This window comes from Cavia porcellus, unplaced genomic scaffold, assembly GCF_034190915.1.
Source record: "Cavia porcellus strain 051 isolate PalLab524CR breed Dunkin Hartley unplaced genomic scaffold, mCavPor4.1 scaffold_7, whole genome shotgun sequence".
Lineage (NCBI taxonomy): Eukaryota > Metazoa > Chordata > Mammalia > Rodentia > Caviidae > Cavia > Cavia porcellus.
Genome location: NW_026947490.1, coordinates 47,775,727 through 47,803,004, shown reverse-complemented (window position 1 = coordinate 47,803,004; position 27,278 = coordinate 47,775,727). Strand labels below are relative to the sequence as shown.

Sequence of the window (27,278 nt, the reverse complement as noted above, 5' to 3'; positions counted from 1 at the left end):
AGTACAGCAAATGACTTTGGGCAGATTATTGAGTTTTAAATGATGCAGGCAGGTCATGTGACTGATAGTTGGCTGTGGATCTAGACATAGATGTCGGGGCAAGATAAGAAGCTAAAAAGGGAATATTGAGGAAGGTTAACAATATAAGAAGGGCCAAATTCTAGATTTCAGGAATGAGACAGTGAGCCTTCATACAGTTTTTCCTTAAGAATTCAAGAAGTAGTTTTACAGGCTTGAATAGTGAAAGCCTATGTGAAGAGTATGGATAGAAAAATCTAAGTCATTTTCATGTTTTTAGATGGTACCTTACCATTTGCTTATATCAAGCATGTCAAGCATGTTTGTGTGAAGCTGGCATAGAAAAATTTTTCTTCTGTTTTCATGAGTCTCTGGAAGCTCATGAAATTGACCCACATCTTAGGGAAAGAGTTTGATTGGAATTATGGGTGGTATATTCCTTTATAGCCCGTGGAAACCAGTTTGAGCTATTTTTTAAAGAAATCCTCAGGTCTGTATAATCTGTAATTTTTCCCTTTTTGCAGGGACATAACCTGCTCTGATGTTAAGGCAGAATTCAGTGAACTTGTTTCATATGATTTCATGTGCTGTCTTCCTCTAGTATGAAAACCCACACCACTATACCTTGACTGATCATTTTTGGAAATTTTCTTTTTTTTTTTGTCTTTTTCTTTTTTATTGGTACTGGGGATTGAACTCATGAGCACACATTTGCAAGGCAGGCGCTTATGCCGCTGAGCTAAATCCCCAGCACCGACTGATCATTTTTATTGTACCTCTTCATGTTACCCAGAGAACTCAAGGCACTCTGAATGTTTATCCCTTGAGAGAATTATTTGATGGCAATGTATTGAGGCATGGAAAGATTGAGCTTTGTCAGGATTACATAACAACAGTGCAGCTAGTACTTCATAATGTATCCTTTAGTTTCTTCCTTTTGCTTACACGAAACAACTTTTATACTTGTCTGATCCTGTCTTTGAAAATTCAAGTTGCTAGCTGGACAAGGTGACTCGTGCCTGTAGTACCAGCACTGGGGAGGCTGAGGCATGAGGATTGCCACCCTACCTTCCAGGCCAGCCTGCACTACATAGTGAATCCAGATCATCTTGAACTACATAATGAGACCCTGTCTTAAAAAAAAAGAAAAGAAAATTGCTAAGGAAACAGGCTGGTCCTAAGAAAAGAACATCATTGTCTCCCGCTCCCTTTCCCAGTCCAAAACTCAGAGTAGAACTCCTTCTTAGTTCTTAGCTAGGTTTGTTCCTGAAACTAAACACTTTTTTTTTTCTTTCGGTTTTTTGTTTTCTGTTTTTGAGAGAAGGTCTCACTGTGTAGTTCAGGCTGGCCTTGAACTCACTGTATAACCCAGGCTGACCTCAAATTCCCATATATTCCTCCTGATCCCAGGATTATAGGTGTATACCACTACTCTTGGTGATTTGGAGCATGTCTTCTGCTTTGCATTTTTTCAGGTATGTGGAAGTAGAGGACTTCACTCTAATAAAAATCATTTCTAGTGATCTCTGTCCTCTTTTCTTCTGATGAGAAGCTGCAAAATTCATTAAAATCAAAATTTCTGCCTTGTCAAGAGTAACTACGACCATGAAGAGAGAATGCAAAGATTATTTCCAGTGTAACTTACTATTATATAGTTTTTTTCTGTTTGCATAGCATCAGAAATAAATAAAACCTTGATTGGTTGGACACTTAGATCTAGGAGGGTTATTCATTTAAGTTGGAATAAATTGTGATAGTTTTACTAGATTCTTCTGGGTAAACTTTTGAAATTCTCTGGGATTTCTTCAGGGCCCTATGCTTTTTTAAGTGTACCCTTCTTGACTTACAGCCAAGAGAATTTAGAAATGTTAGTTTGGCTTTATAAACAGCTGTCTTTGTAAGCCTTCTCTTCTAGTTTGCTTCAGATATGATGCTGTTTTCTTTTGGATTGTCTCTGCTAGAAAACTGTTTTCTAGTGTGTTTTGTTTTTTTTTTTTTTTTTTTTTTGTACCGGGTATTGCACTCATGACCTTGTGCTTGCCAGGCAGGCGCTTATGCCACTGAGCTAAATCCCCAGCCCTCTAGTGTGCATGTTTAAAGATAGTATTTCAAGTAACATTTTTCTAGATTTGGGAATTAGACTCTAACCTTAAGGTCTTTTTTAGCCCATTAGTCTATGAGCTTTCCTCTGCTTCTCTCCTTATTTTTAAGTGACTGGGAAGATGCTCACTATTTGTAAATAAAGAATAGATGTGGGTTTGATGGTGCATACCCACATAATCATAGTATTCCAGAGGCTGAGGCAGAAAGATCACCAAGTTTAAAGTCAGCTTCAAATGGATAGTGAGACCCTGTTTCAAAATACACACATATGTACATACAAATAAAATAGAAGTAAATCACCCAAAAATAAAGAACGGAAAGATGTAGGGATAGTGTTGTCTGTTTGGACTCTAGCTACGAATTGTCCTGAGGAGCAGTACTGTACATTCATTTATGCTTAGTGATTCATTGACCAGGAGTGGTAGTACATACCTGTAATCCCAGCCATCTGGATGGCAAAGACAGAATTACAACTTCAAGTCCATACTCTGAAATGACTTTTCTTGTGTGCCCCTCCATCTTCAAAGTAGTTTATAGAAAAACCTTTTCTAAGTACTTTTTCTTCTCTCGGTGTTCAAAATAAAACCACTTTTATTTTGTTCCCAGTGTCTCCTTCCTTGGTTCTCTCTTTTGGAAAATACAACTTTTTCTGCTTTTCTTAAAGGAAACTGGTGGTGACAAAAGAAAAAGAGAAGAAAGTGGGACTATATACAATCTATGTGAATCCTGCCAATACCCATCAGTTTGCAGTGGGCGGACGAGATCAGTTTGTAAGGTGAGTATGCTGTTTTGTGTCTTTGAGTATTTGAGACTTTGATACATTGTATCCTCTTATTCTTTTTTTTTTTTTTTGGTACAGGGGTTGGACTCACAACCTCGCGCTTATACCACTGAGCTAAGTCCCTGGCCCTCTTCCTTTTTTCAAAAAAATCTTTTAAAATTACCTAGACTGAACTCAAACTTAAATTCCATCTGCTTCAGCCTCATGAGTAGCTGTGATTTCAGGTGTGCACCACCACCATGCTGACCCAAAGTTCTCAATAAAGTCTTAGTGCCTTACTCCAAAATTGATACTTTCCCAGAATTAGAATGAGGCTGAAAAGTAGTTTTAGCATTTTAGCACAAAGAGAAATACTTGGATCTTTTGTCTCACCAGCCACAAAGCCTCAGCAGATCCTAGGCTGTTTTCTTGGCAGAAGCATGTGTAGATTTTGAGGCACATTGATGCTATGTAAGTGGATAGTCCTTTTTAGTCTTCTCTGACCTTATGGTTACTTTGTAGTTCTCTGCACTTCTTCAGATTAGGCGACTGACTGCTAGAATCTCATTGTTCTTTTCTTTTTTTCTCTCTCTCTTAGCCTTTAAGAAAAATTTTGCTAATCCCTAGTTGTAGCATCATTGTCTGGGTTATAGTAGGTGCTCAGTAAATACTGAGGGGGTAGAGGGAAAGAAAGATGGTTAAGAATATCCCTAAAAATTAGAACAGCAATGAGCATTAAGATTTATTAAGGAGCACAGAATAGTCTGTGTACCATAAAACAACACATGGGGCTTGAATAAACATTTTTAGGGGCCAGGGATTTAGCTTAGCAGCATGGGTGCCTGCCTGGCAAGCATGAGGTTGTGAGTTTGATCCCTGGTACAAAAAAAATTTTTAATCCTTTTTTTACTAATTTGTTGAATTTTATAATGGTTTATTAACAGTTAAGAGCTGTTACTTTGCTGGCCACAGTGGTACACACCTGTAATCTTAGTGCTTGGGAGGCTGAGGCAGGAGGATCACTACAAGTTCAAGGCCAGCCTGAACTATACAACAAGACCCCATCTTAAAAGAAAAATGGTGTTATTTTGACCTAATTTTAAAAATAATTTCATTAACAGCTAATAAATTTGCCACAGCATAGTAGTTGGTAGTATAAACCTCTCCCCACTTTTTTTTTTCTTCATTTAGCAGACATTTCCTGGATATCCTTGATTTGATGTAGTCTCTGCCTTTAACATGATCATAATAGGGCTGTAATTTGTATGTGTATCACACCAGGTGGCTTGAACCACTGATGTGATACATGCATGACTGTCCCATTTGCATCACCAGTGGTATAACTCTCCCAATAGGACAGTCATGCATGTACTATCAGTTTTTCAAGCTGGTGGGATGTGTTAAGAAATATTTTGTAGAAGCAGATGTATAAGGTGAAAGCTATTAAATAACTTACCCAGTATTACTCAGCTAGTAAGTAGCAGAGTTAGTATTGAAATTCAGGTATGAGCTGGACATGGTGGTACACACCTGTTATCCCAGAATTTTCGAGGCTGAAGCAGAAAGATCGCCATGAGTTCAAGGCAAGCCTGAGCTACACAGTGAGGTCAAGGCCAGCCTGAACTACGTAGTTGAGATCCTGTCTTACAAAAAAGAGAGAGAGAGAGAGAGAGAGAGAGAGAGAGAGAGAGAGAGAGATGATTGCTTAAATACATTAGAAACCATTTCCCTATGCTTCTTTTCCTCTTCCCAGAGGAAATACTAAAAATCATGGTGAAATTAGGATTTCACATAAAGAGAAAAGGATGTGTAGAGGTAAGATAAGAAAAGGTGACACTACATTCAAGGAAACAGGGATTTTCCTTGGTTTTGTTTTTGAGGATTAAAGTATAGAATCTTTAAAAAAAATTGGTATGCAGACATATTAAACAGTTTGAATTTTACCCAGTAGATTGTACAAAATCACTAAGTAAGAGAAGGATTTGTGTAAAATTTTGCATTTTTGCCAGGCGTGGTGGCTCACGCCTGTAATCCCAGTACTCAGGAGCCTGAGGCAGAAGGATTGTTGCGGTTTAAAACCAGCCTGGGCTACAAAGTGAGCCCAAGACCAGCCTGAACTGCACAGTGAGGCCCTGTCTCAAAAAGACCAAAAAAAAAAAAAAGCATTTTTGATAATGGGCAGGGAAACCAGTTAGACGAATACCACACAGTAATGTAGGCAAAAAAGACAAGACAGAAAAGCCAGATACATGTTGAAGAAGTGAATTTGACAAGAAAAAAGTTAGCTGTATAGGAGAGAAAAGACCTTACTTCCAGTTTGGCCACTTGTAATAAGGATAGTGCCATTTAAAAAGATTTAAGGCAGGCATGGTAGTGCGTGCCCACAGCTTAACATTCAGGAAGCTCAGGAGACAGTCACCACAAATTCCAGGCCAATCTGGACTACACAGTTCAAGACTAGCCTGAACCACATAGCAATACCTTGTCTCCAAAAAAAAAAAAAAGGATTTAAAGAGGGAGCTGAGGCAGGAAGATTGCGAGTTCTAGCCTGTCAGCTTAATGAGATCCTATTTCAAAGAAATTTTGAAAGGCTGCGGCTCAACCCCCAGTATTGGAAGGGTGTGATATTTGGGGGAAAGGGATAGACATGATTTTATTTAAAAGGAAAATGAGTTTACTTATGGGTAACCCATTATAACACTGAACTGTTAAGTAGATGGAAGAACAGAGTTGAAATAAGGGTTATCTGGTGACACAGATATAAGGCATACATCTACATGTAGGACAGGGTGGTTGTGCTTGAAGCATCCTGATGGAATTCAATCACTAGAGAAAGTGCAGTAATCCCCGCTTATCCACAGAGAGCCATATTCCCCTTGAAGTGGATGCCTGAAACAGTGGGTAGCATTGCCCCCTATATATGCACCATATTTTTCCTATACCTGCATAGTTATAACATCAAAGAATAATTATAGCAATATGCTATAATAAAAGTTACTTAAAACTTTTATTTCTGGGCTTTTACACTTCATATCTTTTAGCCATAGTTAACTATGGGTAATTGAAACCATTGAAAGCAAAAATATAGATAAGGGGAAATTACAGTATAAATCAGAATTTTTCTAAACTTTTGATTCTCTGGCCTCTGAAAATATGAGAACAGTTGGTTTCTTTTCTCCAGAAAAATGTACATGAGCACAAGTTTCTGGAGATGCACATCCTGTTTGTATTCCAGGTTAAAATTTTTGAGAATAAAGTAAGATGAGAGGGCTAGAATGTGGCTCAGAAGTGGAATGCTTGCATAGGATATGCGAAACCCTGGGTTTGATCCCCAGCTTTGTGTAGGAGGAGGGGGACAGATGAAAGTTTATACTATGCTCCTGAGAATATCAGCATTTAAGGGGTAGACAGAGACTAACACAAAGGAGTGGTTGAACATTTAAAACATTTAGAAACAGTGGGTCACTGTGGACATCAGTTTGGAGATTTCCTCAAAAAACTAGGACTATAGAGGTCTTATTCAACCCAGCTGTTCTTCTGGATATCTTCCCAAAAGAATTAAAAACATCATACCACAGTGATATATGTGCACCCATGTTTATGGCAGCACAATTTGTAATAGCCAGATCTTGGAAACAACGTAAGTGCCCATTGACTGAGGAATGAATAAGAAAGATATGGCATTTTCATACAGTGGAGTACTACTCAGTCATAAAGAAGAATAAACTGGAGACTAACAGGTAAATGGATGCAATTTGAGACGATACTCAGTGAAATAAATAAGACACGCATATAAACATTGTATTGTCTCATTGGTGTGAAAAGCTGAAACAACGTGTGTGTTTGTATGTATTTAAAAAATAGTTAAAGACAGTTACACTACTGATTTCTCTGAGTTCCCTGACGAGAAAGATTTGTGCAGGTATTGTTTGGACAACTGAATGCAGATGTCTTGTCTCTGGGTGAATGATTTGGGAATGACAATGTGCAGTGTATGTACCATTTTTGCCCTGATTGATGTGTTTTGAAGTTTTAGGTAGTGGTTGTTGTTCTCCTCTTCTTCCTCCTCCTTTTCTTCTTTCTTCTTCCTTCTTCTTGCTTTTTCTTTTTCTCCTGGAAATAAAATGGATTTGGGGAAAAAAAGCAAAAGAAACTGTTTCAAGGAAGAAATAAGGTTGTTGCTACAAGAAAGGCTTTGAAAAGTATCTTTGGCTGTGGCAGTTAGGTTACTGGTGACTTTGAAAGGGTTAGGGTCAAAGCTGTGCTGAAATGGACTGAGAAGTAAACAAGATGTAAGGAAGTGAAAACACTGAATATAAATTATACTTTTTAGTAATTTACAAAGGAAGGAGAGAAAAAACAGTAATAGTCGGAAAGGATGTCTCCATAGTCAGTAGGCAGAGATTGAGAAATGGACTCACTGAAAAAATGAGGTGCCTGGAAAGATAAGATTAAAACTAGCTGTAGAGAGGTTGGCTCTGAGAGTGGAGGAGACAGCTGGGTGAGACCGCGCTGAATCTGCCTTGTTCTTTACTCTGTATTTTCAACACCCAGCTTAATACTTGACAAAAAACTATATGCTGTAAAGATCTATAGAGCTTGAATTGGAGGGTAAGGGGAAAGTGAATATAGCTTCTTTAATGGCAGTGAAGAAAGAAGTCTTGAGGCTGGTAGTTTTGTAGCAGCTGTTACAGGAAGTGAGAGGGAGAACTGGCCAGTAAGGCTTCAAGGAGAGATTAAAGACTTGCTGACATACATAAAGCCAAGTCTCTGCCTCTGAGTACTAAACTCTTTGGGTTTACTATATTAAAACCTATATAATAATGTTAGTTGTTTGAGTGAAAATAAACCATTAAGTAATACAAAGTTGAGAGAAAAGATAAGCCTCTTCAAACTGATATAATTGAGAACTGATTTGGACTTGGAAAGTACGTGGATGAAAGGATTTAGAAAAAGGATTTAGAAATAAATTGGGTAAGAGAGAATCTTTATAGATAAGACTTGATTACTTCCTGCCACCACATCAAATTGCAACTCTTCAAGGGATCAGTTTGTAAGTTTTAACATTTCATTGCTTTTTCTATTACAGAATTTATGACCAGAGGAAAATTGATGAGAATGAGAACAATGGAGTCCTCAAGAAATTTTGTCCTCATCACTTGGTAAGATTCCTGAAGCCAGCGGCTCCTGGCTTCCTCAACTTGATCCCAAGGTTGCCTTGAACTTGGTGGTACAGTGAGAAGAGCTCAGACTTTCAAGTCAGACACCTAGATTTGAACTCCAGCTTTCCCACTGACCTGCTTTGTAATTTTGGACAGTTACTTCACCTGTGTTAGCCTCAGTGCCTTGCATTGTCATGGTGAGGCTTAATGAGACAGTGTATACATAATGGCTAGCACACTCTAGAGGTTATCATGTTGCATTAGTTGTGCTGTCTCTGTCTGTCTGTCCTTGTCTGTCTCAGTCTTTGGGAGAAGATATAAGGGAGTTTGAAAGAAGACCTTTTCTTGAAGGTGGTCTAACAAGTGGGGGGGTGGGGCATCAGTCAGTATCTGCTCCTCATTGCAGGTGAACAGTGAGTCCAAAGCAAACATCACCTGTCTTGTGTACAGCCACGACGGCACAGGTACGTGAGCAGGGCCCAGCTCTGAGGCTGGCATGCCCCCTCTGTCTAGGGAGCTGCTGAGCCAGTGAGGCACATGCCTTCTGGTGCTCACCACTGTGCAGTAGCCCAGGTGGAACAACTGCAGAGTAGCTGCAGATGGCGAGCACGGTGAGCACATAGTGGGAGGATGCAGTAGACGACCTGTGGAGATGTCAGGCACCATTTGCAGAATGCTACAGATGGTTATTGACAGAACGTCTCCTAAATCTCAAGCTGCTTGCCTGAACAGGGTCTTATGCCTTTGACTCATTCTTGAGTTAATGGACATGATTTTTCTGAGCATTCTGCTACTCCTGGGTTGGCAGTGTGTTCCTAGTCTACGCTATTCAAGTTCTCTTCCTGCTGTTGCAGTTAAGTAAGATGGGTGCTTACTTGGGTATTAGGAGGGGGCACTACTGGCAAGAAGCCCCACCCCAAACCCCAGCTCGTAGTCTGTGTGGTTTTCAGCCTTTGCCTTCACTGCTGTGTTCTTGTTCTTGGCAGAGCTCCTGGCCAGTTACAATGATGAAGACATTTACCTCTTCAACTCCTCTCACAGTGATGGGGCCCAATATGTTAAGAGATATAAGGGCCACAGAAACAATGCCACAGGTGAGACTGTTCTAGGGTTCTGTTGCGCGCACTTGAAGAACCACAGTATCTGTTCTGGTTGTACAAATGGGAAATAGTAAGAGCTAGACTGGCTGTATCACCTTGTGTGATGAAAGTTTATCCCTACTTGGACTGAAGTTTCTGTTTTTGTTTTGTTTCGTTTGTTTTTTTGGTAGGGGATCAAACTCACGACCTAGTGCTTGCCAGGCAGGCACTTATGCCACTGAACTAAATCTCTAGCTCTGTGTTTTTTGTTTTTTTCCCAATATACTAGGGAAGGGCTTAAGAGCATCTTCACTATAGTGGTGTTGCTTCTAATCAGTTCATGTATGAGACTAGATTGATTTTTTTTCTCTCTTTATGATTTCAAGTTATTTGAGAATAAATACCAAAGGTTTGATACATGAGTCTTTAGCAGATGGTGTTGAATTACATAAAATGGGGAATAAACATATCTGTAGGGAGGGAAGAGGATATGATTTTTTTTTTTTTTAATGGTGCAGAGGAAAAAGAATAATGGTAGTAGTAGCTAACCTAATTTTGTAGTGAAGATTGGTCTTTGTTATACATCTGTGGTTCCCAAACTGTAGGGCACATTGTGGTCACTTGGTAATCTTTTGAAAGTACTGGTGCCTGGCTCCCACCTTCATATGCTGTTATTTAATTGGTGTATTGGACTTTTTAAAGCTCTCCACATGATTCTTATGTATGTAAAAAGGTGTGGAATCACTGCACATTGTTGTTGTTACTACTACTAGCAAATGTCTGTCATAATTTAACTTGGATACAGCAATTAGATAGTTTTACTTTTTTCTCCTGAGCTGGTGAGAAGGAAAGGAGAAAAAAAATCTGTACTTGGATCTCGGTCCATAGGCAAACAAAAAGATATAGAACCAACTATGTTGGTGGGAATCCTGGCTGCTTTTAATGATTCAAGAAGGTAGAGCCTTGTTATTCAGTCCTGGTGGAAAACACAGTTCAAATGCTTCTTCTAGGCAGTTGTCACATATATCTTGTATTAGTCACTTTCTCATCACTGGGACAAAGTGCCTGGTACTCACAATTAAAGGAAGAGAGGTTTCTGTGCCTCACAGTTTCCAGTGGCTTCTATCCGAGGTCGGCTAACTCCAGGACAGCAGCAGCATGATGGAAGGAAGGGCATGGCAGAGGAAAGCTACTCATTTGGCAGCTAGGAAGCAGAGATCCCAAAGGAAGACAGGAGCTGGAAATAAGAGTATACCCTCCCAGGCCACAGCCCCAGTGATCCATTCCACCAACTAGGCCCAACGTCCTAACAGTGCGTGACCTGTTGGGCTCCTCAGTGGATGAATCATTGATGAGTGTAGCCCCATGAGCCAGTTACCTTCCAAACACAGAGTTGGGGAATATTTTCGACTTAAACCACAACATACCTTAAGTCTCAGATCAGCCAGTGACTAAAAAATCACTGCCAAGGTACAAGTGACGTACAGTGAAGGGTAATCATAGGGCACAGCACAGTGTGATAGGGCAGAGCTGGAGCAGTTCGGGTTGGGACAGGTAAGGCATTAGTTAGGCCTATGGTTGCATGACAGTATGTAAATGAAGCAGGCTGTTGCTAAGGCACTACAGACTGCCGTGTCCTGTGGAGCTCTTTGAAGGAGAATATAAATAGTCTTTGGAACTAGTATGATTGTTAAAATTATTATGCACTCATAATCTCTTGATTTGTTTTTGTGAAAGTGAAAAGAATTATTAGGCTTTTGGCTGATTTTAGAGTTTATGAATAATGAAATTCCCTGTGAGATAAACATGTATAGGCCCACTGCCAACCCTTATGTGGTTTGTTCCCTCATTTATCATTTCAGTAAAAGGTGTCAATTTCTATGGCCCCAAGAGTGAGTTTGTGGTGAGCGGTAGTGACTGCGGGCATATCTTCCTCTGGGAGAAATCATCCTGTCAGATCATTCAATTCATGGAGGGAGACAAGGGAGGTGTGGTAAGTATGGCTGGCTGGCTCCTTCATTTCTCAGGCCATGAAGGTAGGTTTTAGCAGGGCCACTGAATTTTCACTGTGACCTACATGATACTGTATCTTAGAGGTCAAGCTAGCTAAATGAAAAGACAGTGTAAAGCTGAGCATAATAGCACATGCCCATAACCATAGTTCCTGGGAAGTCCGAGTATGTGAGGATCACAAGTTTAAGCTAGGTTGGACAACATGGCAAAACCCCAGTCTTTAAAAAAAAGCAGTGCTATAGCCTGGGAATGCTGGCTGGCATTTTCATGGAATACTTTTTTCTTGTTTCTGTCTTGTGGCTCTATAAGTATTTATGGAGAAGAGAAAGGGATTTTAGGGAAGAACTGGCTTGATTGAGATAACTGATCTGTAAGTGTGGATCCTATACAATGTTAAAGGTATCTGTATGTTTTATCTCACAATTAAACTTAACAGTGATCTGGGCTGGATCCTAGATGAACAGATAGAACCAGAACCTTTTTTTGACAATTGTGAAAATCAGAATATGGTTTATATATTAGATAGCATCTATTCAATATTAAATTTGTGAAAATAGTACTTGGGATATACATGTTAAAATATTTAGGGATGAAGTTCACGCTTTCAAATGGATACACACATACTATGCATGTATGCAGCACTATTTATATATATGTATATGTAAATGGTTTTTTTGCTTGTTGTTTGTTTGTTTTTGCCTTAAGAATGGGTGAATATCTGGTTGTGTAACCCATGATATCACAGTCTACCTGTACTTTGAGTTCTCACAGGCAGCCTCTATGGAGAGGGCAAAAAGAGTAAGGATTGAAATAAGGAGAGAAGATGGTCAAACATATTGAAATGTATCTAGTGAAACACCACACCCCTTTCTGAGACCCAGTTAGAGTTCAATAATTTTCTATGATAAGGTTTTTAGATTACAGAAAATTGGAAAGAGTCAGTTTGGAAGATTAAATTGTACTGATAAACTCAAAAAATTGTTGGTTATTCAAGGCCTGTAAGTCACAATTGACTGCTTAGGCTCTCTTCCTCTTCATTCCACCTAAGCTATGGAGAACTTCAGAGTCTAGCCATGACTTGATGAGGTTTGCCACAGTAGTTGTAGAATTTTAAATGAATGGTTCCTTATAATCAGGATCCTGTTCTTTCTCGTGCTTTTCCTGCCCTGCTGTGAGTGTCACAAGGCATTAGCCTCAGTGGAGATTATGAAGTAGTTCTATATAATAGAGTAGACCGTTAGAACCAGAGGGGTCTTAGAATTTATCAGCCTTTGCCCAGCTTTCCTAATTCTTGTTTTGAGGTCCTTTTTTTGTTCCCATTCAACTTTACAGGGACATGGCTAGGGTATGATACAAAGGCACAACTCCTTAGTCTACCAAGATTACTGTGATACTTTATCCCATTCTATGCATTCGCTGAGCCTAGTTTTCTAAGGCCAGAGCTCTTTTGTCTGCTCAAGCATTATTTTCAGGATAAGTCCTGGTATTCAGACAGCTCTGGTGGTGACCAGATATCCTGGCCTAGAAGTTCTTTTTCGGCTTCCCCTGCAGCTCCCACTCAGGTACCACATGTAATTTGTTCTCTCTTTTCCTCTTGCTATTGGCTTTTTCCTTATCCTTATGTACCAAGGAGTTGTTTTTGAAGCAGAGCTAGCTCAGAGTACAGGTTGCAGCAAGTTCTATCAGAAGATGAGTATGTGAGTTCAGGTTTTTGTAAGTTGTTATGTCTTTTTGTTAGTATTTCTAGGTCTAGACACATTTGCCTGCAGCCCAAGTATCTAGTGCAGTGAGCTGAAATGTGAAATGGGAGGAGAAAAAGAATGGGCTTTCTGCTTCATTCATAGACTCAGACTTAAAAATCAGTCTTCTCTGAGCATTTGTTTACTGGTGGAATGGAAGTCAAAGAAAATTGGAAATCTGTAAGTTTGCTTTATTCTCAGTGCCCACCCTTAGCTTCTCCTCAGTTGCTCTCTGGAGTGTATGAGACAAAGGGAGTTGATCTGCAGGGGACTGAAGAGGTTTTTGCCAGTTGTCTTGAACTAGAGGGCAGTCTTGCAGCTAACCTTTCTTATTTACTGCTTATCTAGCTAAAAAGCTAAAAATGCTGTAGCAGCTAGATCTAGAACTAGCTCTCTTCTAGTAGAGACAGAAGTACCCTGCCCTGCCTGGGAAACTCATATTTCCATGTCAGACAGCAGGGGGCATGGTGCTTTGAGACTGAAGGAAGCTGCCTGAGCCCAAAGGCCTAACAGCTGTAGTTTTTTCTGCAGTTCAGTGAATGTGCTCAGAGTGTGGCTGGAATTGATGAGGAGGGCCTTAGGAAGCCGCCTTGCTACTCACTGTTCTTCTGTAGCTGAGTTTACTGTGTTCTCAAGGCAGGTGGCAGGATGTCCCTGGGATGTGTAGGTTTTTAAGTATACAGTAGCCTCTGTTACTCTCCCTCCAGGTCAGTGTTTTCTTCCCAGCGTCTGCCTTCCTCCAGTTAGTAAACAGTGCCAGGTGATTGTAATTGTTTTCTTCTCTCTGGAGGCTCCATGGCAGCTGCTGCTTCCTTCAGTTTTTAAAATTTATTTGCCACTTGTAAAAGCCCCTGGGTTCTTCCAGGGTTCTCCCCCCTACCCCATAGCCTAAGACAAGTTGGAGCTTTAGAATCTGGACTGAATGAGGTCACTTAGACCTTGTAGCCTTCTTGTAAAACCAGCAATAAGCACAGCCAGTCACTAACCTACTCTGTAGGGATGACCAGTACATGAGAAATTATAGGTGGGCCCGGGCTTGTTCTCAGCCTGTGGCCAGTGTTTCCTCCACCAGTAGGTGCCTAAGTGTAGCCTAGGCTCAGGATGGGTGGGCCTGCCTTTCCAGCAGCAGCCCTGATGGAGGGTAGTTGTTTAGCTCAAGGTAAGTAATGGTTTTTAAACCTGATCCCACACACTCCTGATCCTGTGCTTTCTTTTCCTCCCACTCAGGTAAACTGTCTTGAGCCCCACCCTCACCTGCCTGTGCTGGCAACCAGTGGCCTAGACCATGATGTGAAGATCTGGGCACCCACAGCTGAAGCTTCCACTGAATTGACAGGGTTAAAGGATGTAAGTGGATGGCTGAAGAAGTTCTTTTCTTTCTACTTACCCACACACTGTTAGGATTCTTCATTGTAATAGGAAGGAATAACTTGCTGCCCAGTTTTTCAAAGGTATTATTCTAACAGTTTCCTCTACATTCTTGTCACTGCCTTTAAAGAAATAGCCCTGCTGTAGGGGGTGGGGGGCTGCTTTGACGTACCTCTAGTTGATCCTAGCATAGGAATAAGGAAGCATCTTCAGGAAGAATTATTCTACGTTAAAAGTATCCCATCTTTTTGGCGGCAAGCCTGGGCATCCTTTTCTAATCTAATTTAGCTTCTCGTCAGCTTAACATCACCCAAGGGAGGTTTTTATTGGGATAGAACCCTAGCCTTTTTGATTAGGTCAAGGGTCCATATTCGTGCCACTCCTGCCCCCAACCCTTTTGGGTTCCAGGTGATTAAGAAGAACAAGCGAGAGCGTGACGAAGATAGTTTGCACCACACTGACTTATTTGATAGCCATATGCTCTGGTTCCTTATGCATCACCTGAGACAGAGACGCCATCATCGGGTAAGCTGGGGTTGGACGTGAACTCTTCAGGGCAATGACCCATTTAAGAAAGGTGAAAAAGGGCTGGGGATGTAGTTCAGTGGTAGAATGAGGGCCTGCCTAGTATGCACAAGGCTCTGAGTTGAATTCCCAGTACCACACACACACACACACACACACAAAAGCTTCAGTGTACCTGTCCTCATAGTTTAAGGAGGAATCAAGTGGTCTTGGTTTGGTTTTCAATCTATTGTACCATTTTCATAAAGTTAATGACAGAAAGGGAGGGAAGCAAGTGAGGAAGAACAAGATCATTCTCAGGGTGATCCTTTTGTGCTTCTTGTCATGCTATAGGAGGCGAGGGCAGGGATTGGCAAGCTAACAGCACACTGCCAGCTGTTGGAAAATCTGTATTGGAAATGGCAGTCACACCCATTCCCTGTATTGTCTGTGGCTGCCTTTATGGTATCGTGAAAGAATGGAACGTTTGCAGCAGACACTTTATAGTCAACAAGCCTGAAATACCTATGTATCTGGCTCTTTCAGGAAAATTTTTATTCTTAATGTAGCTAAAACCTAACAGGCTTGTCTTTGTTCCAGGGAAGTTACTAATAAGGCTTTCCCATCCCACAGCGCTGGAGAGAACCTGGGGTTGGGGCCACAGATGCGGACTCTGATGAGTCTCCCAGCTCCTCAGACACTTCGGACGAGGAGGAAGGCCCGGACCGGGTCCAATGCATGCCATCCTGAGGCCTCACACCTAGGAGGGGCGGGCTGGGGCTGCCAACCCGATCCTGCCTGGGCACCCTTTTCCTGTCCCAGGCCCTTGCATTCAACAGAAACGCACTTTGGACCTTTTGTTTAAAAAGAAAGATATCCCAGGAGGACAGACCAGAGAAATGAATCAACAAAGAGCACCTAGGTGTGGGAGTTGAGCCCTGGAATGGGGTTTTGTGGCGAGATGCAAAGGACTCAGCAGAAATTGCCTCTCCCTGAAGCCTTTTTCTGGGGGAGAGAGAACCTATTTTGTTAACTGGTTTAGGATAGGGAATGGGCTTCTTTTTCTTTATAATCTCCCTTGTTTCTTTTGCAGAGGGTGTTGGGGGGACAACTGGGTGTTCAGTACCAAGAGGCCAGAGTGGAGATAGGAGTATCACTCTCTCTTTGGTTTAGGTTTTTTTGTTTTTAAAAGTCTTATGACAGTTTCATTGGTTTCCCCCCACACACACCAGCATCCCCATCCCAGGATCCTATTTTTCTGAGAAGCCCTTAGAGCCCCTAACCATCCCACACTCTTCACTGTCCTCTCCACTTCACTCTGTACTTACACAGTGTTTTGCACTTGACTATATATCCTTCACTCTTTTCTCATCATCCCATCAGCCCAGAGGGCTGGTGAGGGAGATTGAGGAGGTGGAGGGAGGGGCAGGGGTAGAGGAAGAATAGGAAGGATGTTACCTCTTATGTTATTTTTTTAAAAAAATTATTTGGTGGCAGCAATCTCCCTGTCCCTATCACTGTTAGAGGCCTAATTTTATATCTATAAATATATTAAAAAGCAAGTCAAACTTGGATGTACAAGTTAAAATTATTGTCAAAGTTTAAATACCTATATATTCTCTATGAATGCAATAAAGGGACTTAATGGAAGAATGAGCAAGAGTACTGATGTAGAAGTCACACCTGGGGTCATCTTGCCGTTTACAAATGGCCAGGAAAGTGTGGGGCTTATCCTTAGGTGTTAGGAGGCTCAAGGATGGAAGAATCCTCACTTAGCGCTCTTCACTGTCTTAGTGGAGGAGTTAGGAAAAACAAGAAATTCAGATCTCCTACCTCTCCTTCAGTCTTGTGGGAAGCTCCCAGGATGGCTCTTGTAACCGGAGGCTGGCCTGTCTATGAAGCACTTCAGGAAGGACGCTGCCATGGCAGACTCTGCTGGTACTGTGTGTGATAGAAGGCACACACACCCTTTGACCTTTAGCTGCTTGATTTTTAAAAAGCCATCCAGTTCTACACACTAGCACCCTTTCTAATGAAAGACTGCAAGGAAGTACTTGCTGGGTTTGACTTCATGCTTGTCAACCTCTTGATATCGTGGGATTTCAGACATGTCAGTAATTTATGGATTGATTCTGGGGCTTGAACAGCTGTTTTTTATTACTGGTCAGTAAGTTTGAAAGTCCCAGTTGAATTCTTGCTCTCAAATGCTCTTGCTGCTATTTCTTTGCCCCCAATTTCTACAAGATCCAATCAAGAATTTTGTATCCTGGGAAAGGTGGATTCTACTGACCCAGGCCAAGAAGGAGGAAGGGGGAAGAGTAAGAAGATGATATTTCCACACTCCTTCCTCCTGCCCCTTTTCCTAGCAGCTTTCAGACCAGATGTTAATTACTGCACTTCCGTCCTGAGGTAGGGAATGTGTAGTGATTAAGTGGCCTGTGTCCCTGTGACTAGCGGGGTGATGAAATAAGCTGAAACCATGCACTCTGGAATTTGTTGTATTTTCTCAGTAAAGCTTCCCGACTGCTGTTCTGTGTGATATGTGGTCCATTCATTCATGACAAACTTGTTTTTTGTTCCTTCCAACACAGGTGTTTGGCACTGCCCTCTCCCTTGGACGATGTTAAAATTTTAGGGAGTTCAGTCTTGGATCACCCTGTTCTCAGTGCTCAGCCAAGTGGAGACAGCTCTAAGTGGAATAGGCCCCATTTATCATACGTAGGAAATGAGGACTAAGTGGGGGTATTATTTAGGATATTTGCTTTTTTTTTTGGTTTTTTTTAGTTTTTTATCGGTACCGGGGATCGAACTCCCGACTGCCTGCTTGCAAGGCAGGCGCTTATGCCACTGACCTAAATCCCCAGTCCTTATTTAGGGTATTTTCTGAGCCTCTGTTCTAGGCTGCAGTGAAGGGATGCAGGGATTTTAATACTGTGCCCCCTCCCTTTCTGGATTTTTGAGGGCTCCAAAATCTTGGTGAACCACATAAATTCTAGAATCAGTCAAGTACAGTACAATCAGTCACCTTTATTCCAGGGTTAGAACAAGGCCGTGCACACTGCAGACAGAGGAGCACAGGGCAGGGGCAACCTCACAGCAGTACAGAGAGTGGGAGGGCAGGTTAGTTTTTTAGATTATTTTGCCTTACAGAGAGAAACTACTAGACTGCTGAAAATAACCCTGTCTCTCTTCTCCCATTTCTTCCATGAGGAAAACTTGTTCTCTCTTACTCCTGCTCTCACATAGTAATACCCCAAATGGAAGGGCAGTTCACCCTCATTCCCCACTCCCAGTTTATAAGTGTCTGAAGGGAGAAGCCAGACAGAGCTGGAGACTTGGGAAAGTCCTTTAAGGCAAAATAGTGGAGTCATCAAGGTGTGTGTGTTAAGGCAGGTGTCCACAGCAACGGCCAGAGGGGATGGGCAGACGGCTAGGCTAGCAGTCAAGAGTGCTTTCTGACCAGTCTGGCTTGCCTCTTCATCAGCCAGCCTTCCCCTGTCACTCTCAAGTTTTGCTCCCACATCTTAGTAACTCCTAACTTCAACTTTCTCTAGTCTCTGAGTCTGACTGTCAATTAATGTTTGTTGTTGATTTCCCCCCCAAAGGCTTTCTTCTCTGGAGTATGTAGCAGTTTGACTGCCCCCCACTTCACTGTGGCATTCCCTCCCACCCCCGCTCTGGCCTAGACAATGTTAATGCTAGACACCACAAAAACGGGCAGACATGGCAGTGCGGGTTTAATATACATATATGTAGAATATATATGTACACACAGTTAGCACGGTCAGGGTGGGAAAGGGTGGAGGTTGGGGTCACTCACTGTACTCTAGTGATTGGCTAGGAGGCGTCCACAAGCCCAAGAGGCCAGGGTATCAAGTGAGAAGGGTTAGCAAGTCCCCTCCTGGATTGAACTGGGATGGGGATCAGTGCAAAGGAAAACACTAATTAATTTCACTTATTTCTGGCTTAAGTGTGTCCCACACTAAGCAAAGAGAGACGGTTGTCTGTAACATCCACGTGTGAATCCTGTGGTGGGGGCAGGTTAAGGTTAAAACCTAAGGATTTCGTATCCATCTCCCTAGGTTCAAGGTCAATGTATGCAACAGTCTGAGTAGGACTAAAGGTGTAGAAAGAGGCCCCTCTCTGCCTGCATCCCCAGTTCAGGCTCAGTGGTGCATATTCCCAGCATTGTCTGGGGCGGGGAGGGATCAAATTTGGCTGCTCCATAGGATTTTGTCTTTGGGACCAGGAAAGGACCCAGTGGGCTGCTCTCATTAGATCCCTGGCTCTCACCCATCCTAATCCTAGGCCCATGAAAAGGGCATAAAAAGGGACCTGCTGGTACCTCGGCCCTCCAGCCTGAGGGAGGAGCAGCAGAACACTGGAATCCAAACAGTCCGTCAAAGGGGCACAAATACTGAGCTCTGGCTTTTCTCTACCCCTTCCATATAGGGGGGCTAGTGGACTCTTCACCTTCCCTCCCCACTGCCTTGCCTTTTATCTACCCACCTCTCCCATACCTCAGCTCCTCATTGTAGGAAAATGCAGGTCTCTTCTGCTTCCACGCTTGAAAGATGTGAGGGGAGAGTGGGGAGTAGGAAGAATGTGCCAATTTCTATTTGCATAGAAATAGCCCCCATCTCTCCCCTAGGGTAGGGAAACTAAACCCCCTATCCCCTGACCCCCATCCCCTCATGAGGAGGAGGAACTAGATGAGCTAGACATATAGACAGACAGCCAGAGCGTGCGCACACGCACACACACGCGCACAGTAAGGGGGTTAGGACCAGGTTAGTAAGTGGGTACGTGGGGGGTTGCCCTTGCCCCCTCTCATGGAAGATAGGGAAGGGAGTGGTCCGATGAAGGTCCAACCTTCCTCTTCCTCCCCTTTACTCAGGCTTTCTTCGGTGGGGGAGCCAATTTGATGATCTCTTCCTCAGAGGGCTGCCGGATAATATCTGGGGGCAAAAAGGGGTGTGTCCAGGGATGGAGGTTGTAGGAGACGGCTAGGCAGGCCCACTGGGCATTAACCTCCTCTCCCAAAATTCATACACTGCAAGGGTAATGAAGGGGAAGGGGCCGGGCGCAACTACACTGAAGGCCTGGCCTCTCACCTTTGTACTTCTTGGCACTGGGGATACGGGTTAGCTTGGTGTCCAGCTCATCCTCCTCTGAGATCTTCAGCACACGGGTTCTGTAGTCAACCACCATAGTGAGGAGGTCAGGACGGCGAGAAATCTCAAAGATATGCTCAATGTAGGAGAGGTTGTCTGGAAAGGGGCAGGGAACGGGGTCAGACCTGGCGTGCAGCGGTCAGTTTCCCCTGGTCTACCAGATCAGTGTTTGGGATCAAGCCTGAGTTGTTAACATTACTAGAAGGGCACCAGCAGCAGAAGGGGGACTACTAAGGAAAAGACAGTTAAAGCACCCTGCAACAGTGCTGTCCGTGGAAAACTGCCATCTTCGTACCCCATACCCCACCTTGTCATTTTTCTATTTCCCCTCCATCTGAACATCAGGAAGAATTTCCCAACAGCACATGTGGGACAGGAGGGGTAAGACCTCTAGACAGTCTAGAGAAGGGCTACGGTAAATGAGAAAGGCACAGCTGCAAGCAGAAGAAAGCGCTTCATGGTGTGGTCAGTTCTAAGAGATTACATATCCCTCAGCCCACTGTGGCCCCTGCCCTGACGGCTGATGCAGTCTAACTAAAACATCTTTCCATTCAGCCTTTCTGTTACCACTCTGCAGTCAGAGTCCTGTATCTGAAGGGCCTAGGAAGTCACTTGCCTTCCCTTCAAATCTCTCTCACCCAAGGCCTTGTGCAGCAGTCTTGACTTCCCAGCTATTCTGTGATAATACCTAAGTATCTAAACGTTTTCTACTGACAATGAAAAATGTGTATATTCTGCGCTAGAGCTCCTTGTGTATCTCCTTAGGCATCTCTGTCACTGCCTCGGAGAGGTACACTTGGTGCGTGTAAGAGCTTCACGATCATCTGTTTGCTGAATGAGCTGAGCCCTTTCCCCACCTTTGTCCAGCTTGTTGTGGCTCTCCAAGAAGCTAAACCAGGCACTGCCCGTAGTGATCTCCTCACTCTTCTCACTGGGGATGTCCTCCTTACAGGCTGATTTGAGCTGTTCCAGGTCTTCAAGTGTGATGTTGTTGGTCAGGTCCTGGAGGAGAGTCCCGTACTCGGCCATGACTAAGGTTGAAAGACAACAAAGGAGAGGTATCTGAGCTCAGTGTGCAGGGTCTGGTTCACCTCCTGTGCCCTGCAAGGCATGGGCCTAGAACAAAGGGGTACAAGGGAGAGGGAGAGGCTAGGCAGGAAGGATACATAGAATACTCAAGCTAGAAGCCAGGCCAGAGCCTACAGTGACAAGTCGTGCCCCCCCCCACTATCACTTTCTCCCCCCAACAGTAACCCTGGCAACAGCTCCCCTGACTGAGGAGGCGGTTACCATGGCAATCTACTCCCTACTTTCTCACCCCGCTGTCTCCAAGTCCCCCCAGAATCACCCCACCCACCTGCAACCCCTCCCTGTGTCTAGGGGAAAAAAACCCAACAACAACAACCAGAGAGAGGTTTGCTGTGGCAGTGAGAAATGCAGAAGGAGCTGGAGGGATTGCTTGAAGCTCATGTGTTCTAGCTTGCATTCTTCCTCAGAAGCAGAGGGGTCCTTCACTTCAACTCCCACCATCCCATGAAGCACTCGTTTTGGATGGATGCCTAGTTGCTTGCTCTGATGGTCCCCTGGCCCCACCGCACTTAGTCTTTCATGAAGTCATTAGGGCTTGGGGCTGGGGGAAGCAGAGAGCAAGCCCCACTTTTGTCAAGCCCATTTTCTCCCTTGATGGTTACTAGGCCTCTAATCAGCCCTGTCTCCTAGCCTTTGTGCTGCTCCTGCAGCCCCCGCGCCCAAGAATACCAAGCGGCTGGCTCTGGCCCCCTGCCCAGTTCCCAGGCTGGCTGGGTGATGGGGGAGGGGAGTTTAGACACAGCTTTGGGAGAGTGGCCGGAAGGGACTGCCACCCCTTCTTGCTTCAACATCTACTGGTACTACCTTTGGCATGGCCTCTCCCAGGGCCAGGCAAGACCAGATCTCACCTAGGCCTTACTTCATCCCTTTTGTATGGTCCTTAGGTGGTACAGAACATTTGAGGCTTCCCTCCACTAAAATAGGAACTGTGACTGAGACACACAGAAAGGTCAGACCTTAGAATGAACTTTGTGGATTTAATAAAATGTGAAACTAACAGCTCAAAACAGGACTTATGTCCTATAAGTATATATTTATATGCATCAAGCATGAAAAGTAAATCATGTCATAAGTACACTAGTCAGACCAAAGCATGGAGCTAACTGAGGCTGCCCATGAATCACCCCAACATTGGGCTACAAATGTAGCAGATCAAAGGAGGCATGCTGACACACCCTTATTTCCCGTACTTCTGGACTTGTATAGAGGAACTGAGACACAGAGGCAAACCATCATACAATAAGTATGGACTCAGAAGTCCCCTTTCCCAGCCCCCTACTTGGACCAAAATAAACAAGTCTGTCTTGGTGGCAGGCACTGTGACACAAACAATGAGCCAGACAGCAGGACTTGCACGACCTCCATAAGAAACAGGCATTCACAGGCACATTCATCTTGCATACCCAGGTGCAAACAGACAGAAGGGCCCAGCGGTGGCCCTGCCAGGCTGGGCCAGGAACAATGCTCTCTGACTGTCAGCACCAGAAACCATCTCTGCTTTGAAATCTAGGTCACAGCAGCAGGCTGTGGAGCCCAACCCCGCCTCTACTGATAATCTGAGGACAGAAAAGAGGGGATATGATAAGGGGATAATAGGAAAGGGATGTAGAGATGAAGAAGGGGATTGTGGGAAAGTGGAAGGGTAGCATGGGATAGAAGACAAGATCTTGCTCCAATGGAGAAGACCCTAGGGGCCAGCACTCCAAAAGTGGACAGAGTTTAGGGTCACAATGATTGCCTTGCTTTTACATAGAGGAGTTTATAAGAAGTCCTGGGGGGAGGAAAGCGTGTGTGCGTGCGTGTGTGTGTGTGTGTGTGTGTGTGTGTAAATCTCTTGGGAGGAGTTAGATTTAGGACTCTGAATCTAAAACAGAAATGGGTGGAAAGGGATTAATGTGTGTAACACACCCACCCACAAAGCCTGGGGGCGGGAGCAGGAGCTTTCTAAGAGCAAAACAGCTATCAGTAGGCCTCTAGGAGAAATGAGGTAGAAATGTTCATATAGTTGGGGGAGAGGTGTTGTGTCAGCATCCTATGTATGGATGCTGATCCCAGGCTGCGTACAGGTGTGTGGAGGAGGAAGTGGGTGGGTGTGTTTGGATGTTCTGGTAATGGAGGTACGTGCCAATGTGCCAGCACTGGATGTGTGGCTGTGGGTGCACTGGCTGTGAGCGTGTGTAGGATGTGTGTTTGTATGTGTCAGAACCAGCTGAGGGTGTGTGTAAAAAGGTATACAACTACAATCTCACAGTCAGAGGGCTGAGGTGAGCCTGCAGAAGGGAGTGTGAGTGCTGGGGTTAGGAAAGAGAATGAGATCGAGGCTACAAAGACAGGGAGAGGGGGTAGTACTCAGAGCACACAGAGTCCAGGGCTGCAGCCTCAGCTCTGCTGTTACCATAGCAACCTCAGTTCAGCGTGCTTCCCCCCCCCCCAGTCATCAGGACAATAACACCACTGGCTGGGAGGGCTGTGGGGAGTGGTAAGGAGATAGAAAGACTAGGGATAGGCCCCCTGGGGAAGCCAGGAAAAGCAAAGTTATCTGGAACAGGCCCAGGTGTAGCAGAGGCAAGGGCAGGAGAGTTAGGGGCGAACTTCTAGGTGCAGGGAGGTGGAATCTTCTTTACATGACTGACTCTTGGTCTCACTGATCAGCTGTTCTCTGGCTGGTCTGGCCCTGGTGGGGCTTAGCACAGCATGGCTCCTTTATCCTCCACATCACTTTCCTCTGCAGAGATTAGAATTCCTCAGGACCTCTTTTAGAGAAGAGGACCTTCCATAGAGAAGTCTTCTGCCCTGGCTCTGGAAACCCCTCCTGATTTCTGAAACAGCTCAGAGGGCTGCCCAGGGAACGCCAGGCCGCCTGGGTGGAGGCCATTCCTGGGACAGGATACCAGGGCAGGAACTGGGAACCGGAGCTGAGGTTGCCAGGAAGTCAGTCCCCTTCCCTCCCAGCTCATTCTGCAAGCTGCTCACTGCTTCCTCACACCTTCCTTCCTCCCTCGCATAAACCGGCTAGAGGCAAAGTCCTCCAAGACTGCAACCAACTGAGGATGCTGACTGACGGGAGAGGGATGGGCAGTTAGGGGTCACTATATACTGACCTTTTCGGGTAGGAGTTGGAAAGATGGCAGGCGATGCTACGTGGACACTGGGGAAGGAAGAAGCAGGCTCCGGGGGGTGCTTTGAGAAGCCTGGAAGCCTGGCAGAAAGTATACCAGGAATAGTGGGAGAGCGCACAAGTACACAGGATAACCACCTGTGGAGAAGGTAGCAGCAGCAGGAGAATTTCTGTGCATTCTGACATTAATTCATAGCAGATTAACATTTGGTTCCAAATCTCAGTAAATTTAAGGAAGCCTGAGGATTAGGAGCTGCTGCCCCTCCTTCCCTCACATCTGCTGCAGCTGCCTAAAGCCGAGGAGGGGAGGGGCCATCCCACACAGCTGCAAGGGCCCAGACATCCTTGCAAGGGCAGGAGGGGACTCTTAGGCACTCAAATCCGACAGTCTTGTTGCCTAAAGTTGGAGGAAGTAACCAAGGACAAGCAGAGGGGTGGGAAGGGAGAGCTATCCTGTTTTAAATCGTGTCTGGGCCCCAAACTGAAGCAGTCCTTTAGATTTATTTCCTTTCATATCATAATTGATTTCTTTCCCAAGCTTCTCTAGAGCTTGGTGGGGGCAGGATATCTTTATTCCTGTAAAGGAAGGAAGGAAAATGTTCTTAGGCTTCAGGGTCAGCCTGGGAGTAAGGTGAAGCAGGTCACACAGGCCTCAGAATGTTCAGGAAGCAAAACTACCCCGGGGCATGGGGGCAGAGGCTCAGCTTTGAGCACTTAGTCCAAGAGAAGGACCAGGCCCATGATGGGGGCAGCGAGAGATCAAGCAGGGCCGAGGAAGGCTGCTGGTGATGAGGAAGAGAACAGGGTGGACTCTCCCTAACCCATCTCTGTTTGCACTCATCTAATGGCCTGCTCCTGTTTCTATGTCGTCCTCATCCACGTCTCTTCCTGGTCTTTTTTCCTCCTTTCCTTTTACTGGGCATTCATCCCTTTCTGCTTTTTTCCCCTGTCCCATTTGGTGGTAACCACAAGTACTCGGGACTCCAGGATTCTGTGACTCTGCCGTCCCCATCTTGGGCCTTAGGGCTACCATTAGGAATGAGTGAGCCTCCCTTGTTGGGATAGACTACGTTTCATGAGAGGGCCTTGAGGCTGCAGGGGCTGGCTGCCTCCAGCTTGGTGGAGAGGTCCAGCTTGGCTGTGTAGGTGAGGATGTGAGGGAGTGAGCTGCTGTGTGATTCTGTGACCCTCTTTATGCTTGACCATATATGCACACATGATGGGGGCAGGTGTCACGGAAATAAGGAAGCAGGGACCCAGAGAAGCTGGCAGCCTAGGGCATCGCTAGCAGGTTCCCCTTCGGAGTGTTCATCCACGAGAGGAAGCGCAATTAATGCTAATCGCTCTGACAACCTGAGGCCAGACACACAACCGGGACAAACCAGGCACACATACCAAACGTATTCCTCCTAATCCCTGCTTTCATCCTGTGCCTCTTTAGTCCACTCTCTGCCTCCTCTGACCAGCTCTGCCTCGCTTCTTCCATTTCCGTAGTTCCCTGGCACTGTCTCTGTCCTTCTCTGGCTCTGTCCCTTTCTCCATGTCTGTCTCCTTCTCACATTCCTCTCATTCTCTCTCTCCCTTTGACTTGGGCTTCATCATTGGCTGACTCATACTCATTCTTTTTTTCCCTCTCCTTTTCTTCCACCCCTTCTCCTCCTCTGGCCACTCTGAAGCCAGAAGCTGGCCCCTCCCAGCACGCTGAACTCTTAACTGGACCTGTAAGAGAGGCCACAAGCAGGATCCACCCTCCTCACTCAGCTAAGACTGGTCAAGCTCCTGTCCCCTTGTCCTGGAAGAATGACACAGGATTTTAAAGCTGCCCAGGAAATCAGAGTGGGACGTGGGGACAATAAGTCCTTCTGCCCACCATTCAACTGTCCTACGAGACAGGTCTCTGAGTCCAAAGTCCAGGAGACTCCGCAAGGGTGGCATTGGGTTCTGGTGGACACCGGATGTGTAGTGCTGGACAATTGTGATTTGTCGTGTGCGAGACGATGTGTGTAAGAGTCATATGGGTGTGTGTCACTGTATGTGCTGGCTGTCTCTTACAGGTGTGCTTGTGCCCGTCAGTTTGACACGGATTCAGTGGGATTAATTAGAGGTTTTACGTTAGAGACATCATTCCTCTACACCCTCAGCTCCTTCCTGGTCCCTCCCCGCCAGCTCTCACAGATTCCACCTCTCCTCCAGGTGCAGCAGCCCGGAGTGCGGGCACATGGTGACAGCCGCCGGCCACCGGCCAGCCAGCGGGGGCGAGGCCGAGGCCGAGGCCAAGGCCAGGGCGGGAGGGAGGGGCCGGGGCTGGCCGGCTGAGCCGGCTGGGCGGGAAGCAGGCTACATCCTGATCCTCAGGCCCCGCTGAGATCCCAAACTGCCGCTCTGCGAGGAAGGGGTGGGGAAGCCACGCTACCTTCGGTGCGACACGCGCTGCTGAGGACACGGAGACAGAGGCCGACCCCAGGGGGCCCGAACCAGCGCGGACCTGTCTGGGTCCTCACGCTTCCCCACGTGGTCCCCGCATCCCGATCCACACCCCTGCAAACCCAGACCTCACATCAGTCCCCTCCCCAAGACACGACTCGCCTCCGCCCCTCTCACCGCCTCCGGAGCGGAGCGCTCAGGGCGCGGGCACTCCCGGTCCCGGTTCCCGAGCAGCGTCCGCAGCCTCCTCCTCGGCTTCTGCCGCCGCCGCCTCTTCCGCTTGCGGAGCCGAGCCCGAGCCCAGCGCCGCCTCACCCCACCCGGCTGGCCAGTGATGTCAGAGCCGGGGAGGGGCGGGGGGCGGGGAGGGGAGGGGGAGGGGAGGCGAAGGGGCGGGGACCGAGGGGCTCGGGTTCTGGAAGGCTCCTAGGGTGGGGGCAGAGTTGGGCTGAGGGAGGGAGTAGGGACGCTTACCCACCTAAACTGCAAAACAAGTTTTAGATTTAATTCGTTACCCATGGGACACCTTTCCCGTCTGACCTTTGGATGACCAAGGTGGCTGGGACCTCAGGGAGGCACAAACTAAATTTGAGTTTAGGGATTCAGAAGGCCTTGGCATCTAAGTTCTCTTAACTACTTGCTTTGGAATTCGGGAAGAACCTTTTTCCTAGCTGGCTGTGTTGAGGAGTGGTGGTAAAGGATCAGGCTTGTCCACACGGAGTGCAGG

The 27,278-nt window shown here is 45.3% G+C and overlaps 2 protein-coding genes across 9 annotated transcripts in view; one reads left to right on the top strand and one right to left on the bottom strand.

The window, feature by feature from the left end:
• The window catches only part of Dcaf8 (DDB1 and CUL4 associated factor 8), a 46,915-nt gene extending 29,641 nt beyond the window's left edge, over positions 1–17,274 (top strand). For all 5 annotated transcript variants that reach the window (XM_003466566.5, XM_005002265.4, XM_063253508.1 and 2 more), the window contains 8 exons: positions 2,786–2,896; positions 7,971–8,043; positions 8,450–8,507; positions 9,030–9,137; positions 10,985–11,115; positions 14,102–14,221; positions 14,651–14,767; positions 15,380–17,274. In XM_003466566.5, the coding sequence (XP_003466614.1) occupies positions 2,786–2,896; positions 7,971–8,043; positions 8,450–8,507; positions 9,030–9,137; positions 10,985–11,115; positions 14,102–14,221; positions 14,651–14,767; positions 15,380–15,496 (835 nt within the window). In that variant the 3' untranslated portion in view covers positions 15,497–17,274. The remainder of the gene's footprint in view (positions 1–2,785; positions 2,897–7,970; positions 8,044–8,449; positions 8,508–9,029; positions 9,138–10,984; positions 11,116–14,101; positions 14,222–14,650; positions 14,768–15,379) is intronic.
• Positions 17,275–17,753: 479 nt separating this feature from the next.
• Positions 17,754–26,892, bottom strand: Pea15 (proliferation and apoptosis adaptor protein 15). Of its 4 annotated transcripts, none has more exons than XM_063253510.1 (5): positions 26,729–26,881; positions 24,111–24,265; positions 20,778–20,951; positions 19,861–20,016; positions 17,754–19,704 (listed from the first exon to the last, which is right to left on the bottom strand). In XM_063253510.1, exons 3-5 carry the CDS (start codon positions 20,947–20,949, stop codon positions 19,640–19,642), a joined length of 393 nt encoding a protein of 130 aa, XP_063109580.1. In that variant the 5' UTR covers positions 20,950–20,951; positions 24,111–24,265; positions 26,729–26,881; the 3' UTR covers positions 17,754–19,639. The 4 variants fall into 4 exon arrangements, with proteins under 4 accessions (XP_063109580.1, XP_063109581.1, XP_063109579.1 ...); XM_063253511.1 differs by having other exon boundaries at positions 24,111–24,208; positions 26,729–26,877; XM_063253509.1 differs by lacking the exon at positions 24,111–24,265 and having other exon boundaries at positions 26,729–26,892.
• Between the last annotated feature and the right edge of the window lie 386 nt (positions 26,893–27,278).

Coding starts and splice junctions, on each gene's coding strand:
- Pea15 (XM_063253509.1), bottom strand. CDS start 20,949: ATGGCCGAGTACGGGACTCTCCTCCAGGACCTGACCAACAACATCACA. Junction 20,017..20,777: donor CCACAACAAGCTGGACAAAG/GTGGGGAAAGGG, acceptor GCCCCTTTCCAG/ACAACCTCTCCTACATTGAG. Junction 19,705..19,860: donor CAGTGCCAAGAAGTACAAAG/GTGAGAGGCCAG, acceptor TTTTGCCCCCAG/ATATTATCCGGCAGCCCTCT.